Source organism: Vitis riparia, chromosome 3, assembly GCF_004353265.1.
Source record: "Vitis riparia cultivar Riparia Gloire de Montpellier isolate 1030 chromosome 3, EGFV_Vit.rip_1.0, whole genome shotgun sequence".
NCBI classification, from domain to species: Eukaryota; Viridiplantae; Streptophyta; class Magnoliopsida; order Vitales; family Vitaceae; genus Vitis; species Vitis riparia.
The window spans coordinates 5,065,157-5,078,436 of record NC_048433.1 but is presented as its reverse complement, the minus strand read 5'-3'; the positions used below and the strand labels follow the sequence as shown (position 1 = coordinate 5,078,436).

At 34.8% G+C, this 13,280-nt stretch overlaps 1 protein-coding gene across 1 annotated transcript in view; it reads left to right on the top strand.

Moving 5' to 3' along the window:
• Nucleotides 1-13,280, top strand: part of LOC117911133 (prostaglandin reductase-3) — a 35,975-nt gene that overhangs the window by 6,079 nt on the left and 16,616 nt on the right. The window contains exons 6-8 of the mRNA XM_034825336.1: nt 975-1,062; nt 2,912-3,101; nt 6,054-6,180. Coding sequence (XP_034681227.1) covers nt 975-1,062; nt 2,912-3,101; nt 6,054-6,180 — 405 coding nt within the window. The remainder of the gene's footprint in view (nt 1-974; nt 1,063-2,911; nt 3,102-6,053; nt 6,181-13,280) is intronic.

Sequence of the window (13,280 nt, the reverse complement as noted above, 5' to 3'; positions counted from 1 at the left end):
AACATCTATCCACCAATGTCCACCCTCTCCTCTTGAAGATGTCCTTAGTTAGAATCCCTTTCCAAGTTCCTTCCCAAATGAAAAAACTCACTTTTGTTAGAGCCCAGGGATTCCAAATAAGCATTGTTCCAGAAAGATTTTAAACCCCTTTGAACTATCTCATCATAGAAAGATTTAACTAAGAACTTGTCTCTCTTTGTTGCCATCTACACTGCCTTGTCATCTACCTCCCTACTCACTAATTTACCTTGCAAACACAAAAGAAGTGCTTCAATACAACCCAACTCACAGTCTTGGAAACTCCTTACAAAACTAGGGTTCCAAAGCCCCTCATTATTAGCCTGCTCCCTAGCATCGCACACCCAAATCCTTTGAGGTGGCTATTGCGAACAACCATTTGAAGCCATTATTTATTTATTGTTCGTTTTTTGTTCCCTTCAATCAGTGCCTACATCAGCATTTATAGAGAGCTGAGATTGATTCACAGATCAAATCCAATGAAAAGACTACAATGAGGTTTTAGTGTATGTAACTCAAAGCAATTGTTATGAAGTGGCATGTGGCCCATTTTTTAGGTGCCTTCTATTTTAACCTCTTTGTTACCTTAAACAAATAATAAAAATAAAATAAAATAAAAAAATAAAAAATTGAGTGATAACTACTTCCACCATCCAATGAATGATGGAAAATGTTCAGTATTGATCCAAGCATCCATTCGTCTTTTTCTTTTGTGCTTTTCTTGAATGATGCATACAGTGTTGTTATGTATTGATCCAAGAATATTTCCTTTTTATTATGAGGAGATATACATTCATTAAACACGAGAGACAAATGCTTTTATCATCATATAAATGAGACACAATGCTATTATGTGTTGATATGAGCATCACTCTCTCTATCTCTTTTCTTTTTTTATTTTTTATTTATTTTCTTTTTCCCCCAAATTATATACCATTGCTATGTAACTGTTGCAGTTTGTTCAAACTGAGATGGGCTCAATCGTGGATTCTAAATTTATTGGTTTAATGGGTGGTTATGTGTCAATGGAAATGGTGGTGAAAGGTATGTCTTAAGTGTATTTTGCCAAGCAATTAATATATTATTTTCTGGAAATTGGAGAACAATTTCAGTTATTCAGATTCACAAATTTACTATCTCTCTCTCTCTCTCTCAGACACACACACACACACATGTAATTCTCTTTCACATTATATGATTTTTGCCCATTTCCCATCCTATATGCATCTTTGATTAGATATGTATGTTTATTTTTCGATTTTTATCATACTTATGTTTATTTTTCGTAAGATTTTTATCATACTTTGGATTAATGTCCTTTTTCACTTACTGATTTCATTCTTTGCTTTGCATGGCCTGGATTTGTGACTTCTCATCTATTTATCTTTCCCTGTAGCTGGGAATGCTTGAGAACTGATTATTGCTTACAATTTGCAAAGCATCATCACCATCATTATTAAGGTCTTACCCCAAGCGGCTGCAGCATTCCGTTTTACAATATTTGTTCTGCGAACTCATTTTTCAAATTAAACCCGAGAATTGAATTATGTTCTTAAGGCTTTCATCAACCTTTTTTTTGGTTATTCCTTGCCTTAAGAGCCTTCATTGCTGCACCGAATATTCCTGTGATACTGATAAGTATGTGAGACATGTAATGTGTATACTCAGGACAGTTAAAAAACACTCCACCTTGAACACGTTTTACCAAATCCATTTTTTTATCAGAACATTTTACCAAACCCTAGTTGGTTCAATAAACTTTCTCCTTCCTCGAAGTGTCCCTCAGATTGTTGTCTGCTGCATATACATCCTATTCTTCCAATGGAAACAAGCACCTTGCTCCAGAAACTTAGTGTTAGGATTCATTGGAGTGGTCTAGGATAATCTTTCTGACCACAGAATGGTAGCAACAGACAAAGAGACCTGAGATAAATTGATAAGAAGGTGTTAATGTCACATTGCCTTTAAATTGAAGCTTCCCATTTTATGGAGTGGTTAATACCTTATTGTCTTTAAATTGAAGTTTCCCATTTTAATTGATGAGAAGGGTTTTATACCATAAAATTTTTCCATTCGATTAGGTTTTACTTCTTTATTTTAATACTTTTCCTATTAAAGAGAAAAATTTTCCTTTTTTTTTTCCTTTTGGCTAGCAATGTACCATATTTTGGATCATTGATGTCGCTTATAGTTTGCTACTTAGCTACAGTTTTAGCATTTTGTAGTAACCTTAATCAGGCTATAATTCGGCCATCTGTTAGTGTACTAGGTGGTTCTATCTTTAGAGCCATGAGTCATCCTTGTGAATCAAATTGAAACCTCATTTGGATATGTTCAGAATATGATATATCATGTAGGTGGGTACATTGGTTAGCTTGACAAAAGATTCGATCTGTTCTAAGTATTTGAATGCTATTCTCTGTTCTTGAACAAAAGAAATTGGAATAGAGAAGATGATTATACGTCCAATTTATTAACAATCACATATTCTAGATTTGGCTTTATTAACATGGATAACTAGGACCTCTTAAGCTTTTCCTTGTTAGGGGCTAGGGCAATGCTAAGGGGTGGAGGGAAGGCAGGGGTGGTTTTGGTTGGTTGGAGGTTGTGGTAGCTTAAACATGTTATAATGGTTTTGAATGTCAAGTGGCATGATTAGAACTTATAGAGGGCTTATTAGATCTTTCTTTCTGTATGCTTCTTTTGTCATGTATAGATTTGTCCTAGAGCACTAAGGAATATACAATGTTATTGGTAAATGTGTACCTCTATTGTACAGTTCTTGATTTTAAAAAACTTTTATGAAATTTTATCTAGTTCATGAGTGCAATGGCCATTCAATCTCAACCCATGTGTTATAATTTTTATGTTCCAACCATTAATTCTTTTTTAGGTGCTTTTGAGCTTATAAGTGATGAGAGGAAAGCTGGATCATGTTTATGGATCACAAACAGGAGAGGAATGGAGTATTGGCCAACTCCCATTGAAGAAGCAAAATACAGGTTGCCTATTTCAAAATCAAGGAGAAAAGTCCCATTCAAAGCTTCATTGAATCTCCAAATTCCTCAGAGTTTTGAGAAAGTGTAAGTACATATATCTTGAACTTCTAGTTTTAATTTTGAATGCATCATGTGAATAGTAGGTCATTCATTTGTTTACTACTTTGTTGGATAAGCAAACCTCAAGTGTGTATAGCTGCTGCATATGAACAGGAGCTTCTGTTTTGAATTTCTATGATGCACCATTTTTCAAAATCCCGCATTATGGAGGAATATTGGTTGAGGATTGTCATAGAAAAGCATAATGATGGGCAGTAACTAGTACACAAGGTTTTGGTTTATGTGGAATTTTGAACAGTTTACATGCGGTTGGTCAAAAAGTGAATATTAGAACTCAAAATGAAAAGAGATTCTTTTCTTGTCTCTTTTCTGGATCCACAGCTAAAGACCACATGATTTGGCTTGCCATGGGCATACGTATCAGATTTTAAAATCTTGTTCCTTGGGGAGCTTATATCTATCTAGAGGTGCTCCTTCATCCAAAATAAGAATCTTCTTCCTTAGGAAAGCAAGCTCCTTTAGGTAGGGATATGTGTCTCTTTCATCTTATGATGAGAACTGTATCTTCTTTCCTTGATAGGTAGGTATCTCCCTCATGTTGCAGCATTAGTTTCCTTTTTAAACTAGGAAGCAATCTCCTCCTATGGGTGTTTTCCTCATAACAAGTGCATTTCCATTTGTGCATCATGCTCACAGGCTGATGTTCTCTTTGGCATCCTTGGTGGACTATTTTATTTGTGCCTTGGATGACCTATAATCCTTTGGTCATTGTTGTTTGGCCATATTGGGTTATTGTAGTGTGAGATATGCCAGACCATGTGGGCATTTCCTATTTGAATTGCCCAAGGCTGGGTCGGTATGATTGGTTATCATCTGGCTGGCTTGTGCAAGGTCCCTTTGGAACTATTATTCTGTTAGATGGTAATGCTTGACTAGTGTTGGCTGCCAAAAAGTCAAAATTCAGATAAAGTGTGATGTTGGCTGCTAACAGATCAAACAATGGTGTGATCTAAAAATTTGGACTTGTGGAATTTGAGTGCAAATTTATTTATATACAGCACTTACCATAAATTTTAAGTGTACTCAACCAAAAATGTATGATCTAAATGCAGGGAAGGAGACACACGGTGTGGATTCATACTTAATCCCTCCTGTTTTATGATGTGATCCTCAAAATTAGGGAACGAATATTAGGTTCAGATAGAAAGATCTCTTCTGCAACAATGCATCCACCAAGACAACATTGCTTCTGTCAAAGGCATTTGATTTTCATTATTGACTTCCAAAGTTGCATACATTTCTTTTCAATTTTCCTAGACTTTCTTACTTTTCAGCAGAAACAATTGTAAATTGAATACCATACAATCATCAATTCCCCAACATGCATGGAAATATTATTCTTCACTTTATTTCTACCATCTATGTTATAGTGAAAGAAAAGATATCTTTACATCTTTCTTTTGCTATTTTCTTTCAAATGGTGCCACTTGCTTGCTAGTTAAAATCTCTCTTGTCTCTCATGCGGACCATACTAACTCCTGGAAAATGCTAAAACTATCCAATGCACCCAACTTTAATGTGTTACTATGGTTTTGTGATGTTAAAATAATATGACTCTAGATCCAAATTGCTATTGTTGATCTTGATATATTGTTCAATGGGGTGAAATTTGTAAAAAAGATGAAATTATGAGGCTCTTGGTCATGTTTGCTTCTTGAAGTTTTGAGAACTTAAACAGCAGCAATTAATCCTCAATAAAGGTTGGGAACTTGGGATCAACCTGATACTGTTTCACTGTAATGCACTCCTCTCCAAAGTGTTTGGTTATTGCTAAACTGAGACTGACTAAGTTAACAATTGAGGAAATTGTTACCACCCATCTTGAAATTTGCAAGTAAAGGAGCACATTTGGCCTTTATATTTCAGATGATAGACAGAGGGGAAGCTGGCATGATGCTAGTTGTTGTAGAGAACAGGAAACTTATTGGCAAGTGCATAGATTAATTGTGTCAAATGATACTACATATAAAAACAGATTGAGGTTCTGATTAAAACAAATAAATAAATAAAAACTGATTGAGGTTGGGGAGAGATTAAAAAGCCTAAAACTTAAGTTATGTGAACCCATATCAATTTCAAAATAAATGAAATATGCAGACATTTAAGCTTAGACTTTAATTTAAATCTGAATAGACTTTAATTTAAGTTTTAATGGAGTTTAAAATTTAATTCTAGATGATATATTCATTTTTATTAAGATCTGAATGCTATTAAATGTTAGGTTGTTTGTTTTTACATGTTAAAAACATTTGATTTTATAGAAGAGAAAAGGAAAAGGTGACCTTTTCTTTTTACTAAGAAAAAAACCACTTTTTTCAATTAATTCTCAGATTGTCTTAAAAAAAATGATAAATTAAAATGCAAAAACTTCTAAAATGTCTTTAAAAGCAAGTTGCTTTAAGACTTAAGTCAAAAAGCAAAGAAGGCCTTGCTCTGGATTTATGGGATTCAGTTTCAGCAATTACAGTATATTCTATTTTTCAGTAGTTTAGTTTGGTTTTTCCTAGAAGCTGGTCCTTGTTCAGTGAATTAGGAGATTTTTACTGAAGCTCATTATGAGTATGAATTTGGCAACTTGAGAGAAGCAACAATAAAGGAACAGTCTGTCTCCCTTGCTCTTACAGTATTCCACGCACATGATTTTTTGACAAGCTCTTCAAAAAATTCTGTAGAGTTTGGTATTTGACTTGGAATATACAGAATACCGGTATCGGCTTGTGTTCATCTTATGATTCCCTTTGCTGTTTGACACTTCATACCTATCATTCCTGACATTATTATCATTTAGCTTTTCATGCACGCATCATATTGGTTTTCCTTCAAAAAATTGGATTTATTGAACATTCAATTTGTTTGTAGAATTATTATTTTATTTAGTATTTATTTGCTTGACATTTAATTCTTTCTTGTCTCTAGAGTTGTCCACACCTTGAGTCACAATTTCCGTAGTGCAACCAGCATAGTGCGCGTGCCATTGAGATTACCAATCAAACCACACCATGTCCTTGTGAAAATAATTTATGCCGGTGTTAATGCTAGTGATGTAAGTTTGCCTACTTGATTTTACTTTTTGGTGCTTATTGAATATTCATGTACAGAGTTTGCACACTTATTGCTCTCTTCCCCGTATTTTGGATATATCTCTTAATTTAAACTTTCTTACAAGCCACTTAAAAACTATGCCAAATTGGGTGATCTAACTAAACAACTATGTCACTACATAAGGCCACTAGATTGCCTGCCATTACTAAGTTAGGACCGTATGATTGCTTGCCATTAATGACCCTTAAAAGCATGATGTGATGTACTAATTAGGATTTATCATTTATTTAATATGATTCCAGTTTCACTTTTATCTATCCTATTCCATGCATTACACTATTGAGCATTTTGGCCTAACATCTTTTAAATTGCATATGATTTAGGTGTATTAGGAGTTGCATGAAAGATCTAAGTTATGGATTTGTTGCAAGTAGATGATTTGTTCATAGTCAGTTCATAAACTTAGGCAATCTATTTGAGGTTGTAGTGTACCACCTCCTAATTGGAGGGATAATTAGTCTTGGTTATCATGATAAGTGCATCAGTGTGTACGGTTAGTTATATACTAAACAAGACTTATGGTGAGTCGTAACATAAGACTATTGGGTAGTCGTGACTTTACCAAGCTGTTATACTATGTGGTTTCTCAACCTTGAGAGACTATTGAACTTGTACCAAAATTTACAATGGTTTTGACCTATGGATGAGATCCTAAAATGATCATGTATTCCTTATGAATTAGATCACTGTTGATGGAAACCAATAGTAATAGGTATTCTTGATAGTAACACCATGATATCTTATGGAGTTTGTGATAATGTGTCTCATTGGGTGATTCTAAAGAAATGTGTTCAATTATATTGTGACCAAATAGTTCCTTAAGTGGAACTTGACATAAATTCTTTGTGAGTTAGAACATGTTAGTTGATTACACAATTGGAAGATCTATAATTGAAGGATGGTAAAGATAATCTTGTGAAAATTTGGAAAGTACAATTGTGCATACAGCTGTACCACTTAATTATATCGCTTAGTTGTGCCGTTAGTTGTACCACCGGTTGTACCGCACAAGGATGAAAATATCGGTAATTACAGATATATCGGAAAAATATCGACGGGTATTTTGGAAAATTTGATCAAAACTCATGGAAATGTAAGAAAAACCTCATAGCAATGTAATTAGAAATATAATAGACAATTTAAAGTTATTTTGTTGAAGAATTTGATATATGTATGATATAATTTGTGATATTAAATGTAATTATATCATGTCGATCGATAAGAAATGTGAATTTTGTAATTGTACACTCATTATGAAGCTTCATGAAAGATTTGATTTCATTAAATATCAATAATTTGTACATATTACAGTGCAATGACCCTTTAGTTCTATGAAAATCTACTAATTCATTCAAGATTTAAAAAATGTACTAATTAATTACGATTGAAAATATAAAAAAAATTGAAAAAATTGGGAAGCTACTAATATTGTTAATTAAGTTAATAAATTAACTAAACTAAATTAATTCTATGAAAATCTACTAATTCATTCAAGATTTTTAAAATGTACTAATTAATTCAAATGTACTAATTAATTACAAATGAAAATATAAAAAAAAAAAAATTGAAAAAAATTAGGAAGCTACTAATATTGTTAATTAAGTTAATAAATTAATTAAACTAAATTAATTCTATGAAAATCTACTAATTCATTCAAGATTTAAAAAAATGTACTAATTAATTCAAATGTACTAATTAATTACAAATGAAAATATAAAAAAAAATTGAAAAAATTGGGAAGCTACTAATATTGTTAATTAAGTTAATAAATTAATTCTATGAAAATCTACTAATTCATTCAAGATTTAAAAAATGTACTAATTAATTCAAGTGTACTAATTAATTACAAATGAAAATATAAAAAAAAATTGAAAAAATTGGGAAGCTACTAATATTGTTAATTAAGTTAATAAATTAATTAAACTAAATTAATTCTATGAAAATCTACTAATTCATTCAAGATTTAAAAAATGTACTAATTAATTCAAATATACTAATTAATTGGGAAAAATGTAATAATTCAGATCAATGCGGGGAAGCTGGGAGCCGTCGGATCAACAGCAGGTGCAAGACGCCATTTTTATCAAAAAATCAGCGAAAAATCGCCGAAATAAACCGAAACAAAAGGAAATTTCTCCGAAATTTGGTGAAATTTACGGATATTTCTTCCATTGACATTTCGCCCCCCTTTTTTGTTTCGTCGACCCTCGAAACACAAAATTTCGCCGTAATTTCGGCAAAAAAAAACCGAAATTTTCATCCTTGGTACCGCATACAGTTGTTTTCTATGCTAATTTTATTTCTTGATTTTTTGAGATACTTTATCCTAAAATCAAGGATTAGATTTTTTTGAGGTAGATAACCTCAATCATTCATGTATAAATATCGATGTAATAATTAGTTTGAATAGTGTGAGAAAAATAAAAGAAGTTTTTTTTTTTTTTTTTCTTCCTCAAATTTCTTCATGGTATAAGAGCTAATTCTGAACCATTCAATTCGTTCATGACCAAATACGGAATGACTACCAAGGACTCCTCAACCTTAGAAGTGTGCTGAGAAGAAAGTAGAAAGAAAGTCATGTTGAGGGCACAAGCCAACTAACTTGTCACCGAGGGTTCAGCCTTAGCGGCTTGGGGTACTCCCAATCCTTCTAACAACAATCAACCAAGAAAAAAAAGACCTTGGTGTGCTCACTGTTGAAAACCAGGTCATACTAAGGACATGTGCTAGAAAATCCATAGGAAACCCACGAATTGGAAGTTGTCACATCCTCAAAATGATAGAGAAAGCTGAGGACACCGTGTCACAATTGAGGACAACCTAGTACCACCTAATTCCAGTCCGCTCGACAAAGAGCAATTGGAATTATTGCAAAAAATGTTTAACCAATCCCAACATGTGGCAAATTCCTCAAATTCTATCTTTGGGTCTGGATCCTTAACTCAAAAAAGGTAATTTTCTTGCTGTCCTGTAAGTAAAAAGGGAAAATTTGAGTCATTGGATTGTTGACTTATGAGCTTTTGATAATATGATTGGAGATGCCACAATTCTTCAAAATTATACACCTTGTTCTAGGGATTATATGATTCATATAGCCGATGGTCCTCTCTTAAAGGTTGCCGGTATAGGTTCTGTTGTCATAGCTAAGGACCTAACTCTTGACTCTGTTCTTTTGGTTCAAAACTGGGATTGCAATTTGTTGTCCATTAGTAAACTCACTCAAGAAAAGAACCGTGTTATTAAATTTTTCCCAAACCATTGTGTTTTTTAGGATTAGAATTCAGGGAAGACGATTGGCAATGTTGAGGTGAGTTCGAGACTTTATATCTTCAAAGTGACTGATTATATTGAAAGACAACCTCAACTGATGGTGAAAAAAAGGTCTTTTTATGTCTTTAGTTCTAATAAAGATAGTGATGTTATGTTATGATACTATCGTCTAGGACATCCTAGTTTCTTATATCTCAAAAAACTCCATCATTATTCACTAAAAGTCCAAATAGTTTTCAATGTGAAATTTCCAATTATCCAAGCATATTCGCATGCCCTATCTAATTCAACCATACAAACCATCTCATCTTTTTTCCATGATACATAGTGACGTTTGGGGGCCATATAAGATAAAGAACGTAATAGGGATTAGATGGTTTATGTCCTTTGTAAATGATCATACTAGAATTTCTTTGATATTTTTGATGAAAGAAAAATCAGAAGTGAGTCAGATTTTCAAGAAAAATTTATAACATGATCCAGACCCAGTTCCATGCCAAAATACAAGTGTTGAAAACTGACAATGCAAGAGATTATTTCAATTTTATCCTGGGGAATTCTTATTAAAAGAAGGTATAGTTCATCAAAGTTCTTGTATTAATACTCCTCAACAAAATAGAATAGCCGAGAGAAAAAATGGACACTTGTTAGAAGTTGCAAAGGTCCTTATGATCTCCTCCTATGTCCCAAATTTTTTTTGGAGAGAAGTTGTACTTACGACAACCTTTTTTTTTTTTTTTTGATTGGAAACGACAAAGGCATATATTGATAAAAGGGAAAGTACAAGAGAAGGACGAGGAATCCTCCCACCAAAGAAAAACAAAACTACAATGAAACAAATGCGAGAAAATACAAAGTAGATACAGACAACTGCTATGAGTTAGGCCAACCCAATGGAATTGCACGCCGCTAACCAATCAAGGTGTATCACATTAAGAGGAATCCCCTTAAAAACCTTAGAACAAAAAGCCCAAAGAGAAGCAAGGAAATGAATCATGTCCCAAAGGTTCTCTGAATTCCTTGTTTTATCCTAAAAAATCCTTGCATTTCTTTCCCGTCACACCACCCATAATAAAGCGATGCACGCAGCTTGCCATAATACAATCCCTCTTTTAGAAGATCCAAACCCATTAAAATTGGTAGATAGCATGTCATAGATGCTCCTAGGAGGGACCCAATCTATCTTTGTTAACTGAAATAGTCTGTACCACAACCCCATCGTCAGAGGGCAATGAAGAAAAAGATGATCTATTGTTTCTCCCTGCTTCATGCACAACATACAAATGTCGGGACTAAGTGCTTTGTAGGGTCTTCTCAACTGTAGCATGTCATTAGTATTTACCTTCTTGTGAGCCATTAACCAGACAAAGGACTTGATTTTGAAAGGGACTTGAGAATTCCAGACTAATTTGGAAGGGAAAATTGAAGGCAAACCAGATCTTTGGGATAAGGCAAGAAAGAAAGATTTGACTGTGAAAAGTCCTGAAGAAGATAAAGACCAAGATCTCTTATCTGGAACCGAAGGTGATAAATGTATATGATCAAGAGACCGCATGAGACTCTCTAAATCTTCTATCTCGGAATCGGAAAGGTTACGACGGAAGTTAAAGTTCCAAGAGAAGGGGCGAGTGGATCCGAGAATTGAAGAAATAGGAATGTTTTTATCCATTACTACTCTAAGTAGTCTTGGATAATGGACCCCCATAGGTTGATCCCCCCACCACAAGTTTTCCCAGAATCGAATTCTTTCCCCATCTCCTACCATGAACCGAGTAAACTTAGAAAAATCTTGGAAAACTTGTGCAATAGCCTTCCAAGGACAACGATGTGACCATCTAATAACAGTGTTGGCGTCCCAACCATTAGAGTGTGATCCATAAATGCTTAAAATGACCTGATGCCACAACGCTGAACCCTCCCTAGGATACCTCCACAACCATTTCCCTAAGAGAGCGGAATTCCGTAAGGAAATCCTTCCGAGACCCAAACCCCTTTTCGTCTTCGGATTACACACTACATCCCAACTAACTAGATGATCTCTTTTGCCTTCCCCAACCTCGGACCATAAAAAATCTCTTTGCAACCTCTCAATTCTTACTGCCACGGAGGCGGGAATCTTAAACAATGAAAGGAAGTAACAAGGCATATGAGTGAGACAAGATTGAATGAGAGTTATTCTACCTCCAAAAGATAAATATGCCTTTTGCCACCCATCTAATCTGCTCGAGATCCTCTCAATCACAGGATCCCAGAAGCTACCAGACTTGGGATTCCCACCCAAAGGAAGACCCAGGTAGAGTATGGGCCACCCAGATGCCTTGCAATCAAGCAACTCGGCCAACCTATGAAGATGATCTTGACCGAGGTTAATGCCATAAATATTACTTTTGTCAAGGTTAACCTTCAGCCCAGAAATATGCCTAAACACAAGCAAAACGCTCTTGAGAGTTAGCAAGTCCTCTTCTTGAGTATTAGAGAAGAAACTGGTGTCATCTGCAAATTGTAAATGGGACACCCTTGTTTTGTTCCTACCCACCCTGAAACCCTCTAGGGCATTTCTTTCCTCTGCTCTCAATAACATCCTGCTCAATACATCTGCTACTATGGTGAACAAAAAAGGGGATAAAGGGTCTCCTTGTCTTAAACCTCTAGATGCCTTAACCCACCCTTTAGCGTTTCCATTCACTAGAATTGCAAAAGACACCGAGGACAGACAACCTCTTATCCATTTCCTCCATCTAGGATTGAACCCCTTTTTCTCCATCACATGGTCCAAAAAATCCCAACTCACATGGTCATAAGCCTTTTCAAAGTCAATTTTAAAGACAACTTCTTCCTCCCCTGTTTTTTCTCATCCACTATTTCATTGGCTATGAGGACCGCGTCCAAAATTTGTCTCCCTTGAACAAAAGCTCCTTGAGTGGAATGGATAGTTTCATGAAGTATCCCTCTTAGACGCCCTTCTAACACTTTGGCTATAATCTTGTAAAGACTTGTGATCAAGCTAATGGGTCTATAGTCTGATATCTTCTTTGCCATACTTTTTTTAGGTAACAGAACTATGAAGGACGCATTAGTGCTTTGATTAATTATCCCGCTCCTGTGAAACTCATCGAACACTTTCACTAAGTCCTCCTTAATCACATCCCAACAATCTTGAAACACTGCAATAGTAAATCCATCAGGCCCCGGTGCTTTAGCCCTATCCATCTGAAAAATGGTCTTAGAAATCTCTTCTTCAGTAAAAGGGGATTCCAACCTAGACGCACTCTCTCTAGATATAGGAGACTAATCTAAGCCTTCAACTCTCTAAGATTCTCCGGAAGGACTAGCATAGAGCTTTTCAAAATACCTTAAGATCTCCTCTTTGATGCTCTCTGAATTATCCATCACCAAGCCTCTTTCATTCTCCAACACCTTGATAAATTTCCTATTTCTCCTGCCATTAGCCACTTTATGGAAAAATTTTGAATTACAATCCCCTTCCTTAACCCATTTCACCCTAGCTTTTTGTCTCCAATGAATTTCTTCCCTCAAGATCAACTCCTCTAACTCCCCTTTCCTTATGGCTCTATGGATTAAAAGTTCAGGGGTGAGACCCCCTTCTTGCTCCATGGAGTCAAAGTTAGCTATATCTAACAAAATGCTTTTTTTCCTTTCAATTAGGTCACCAAAAGAATTCTTATTCCACTCTTTCAATTTGGCCTTAAGGAATTGGAGTTTCCTCATGAACTTGTGATCTTCCCACCCATCTCCTTGAAACTCCTTCCA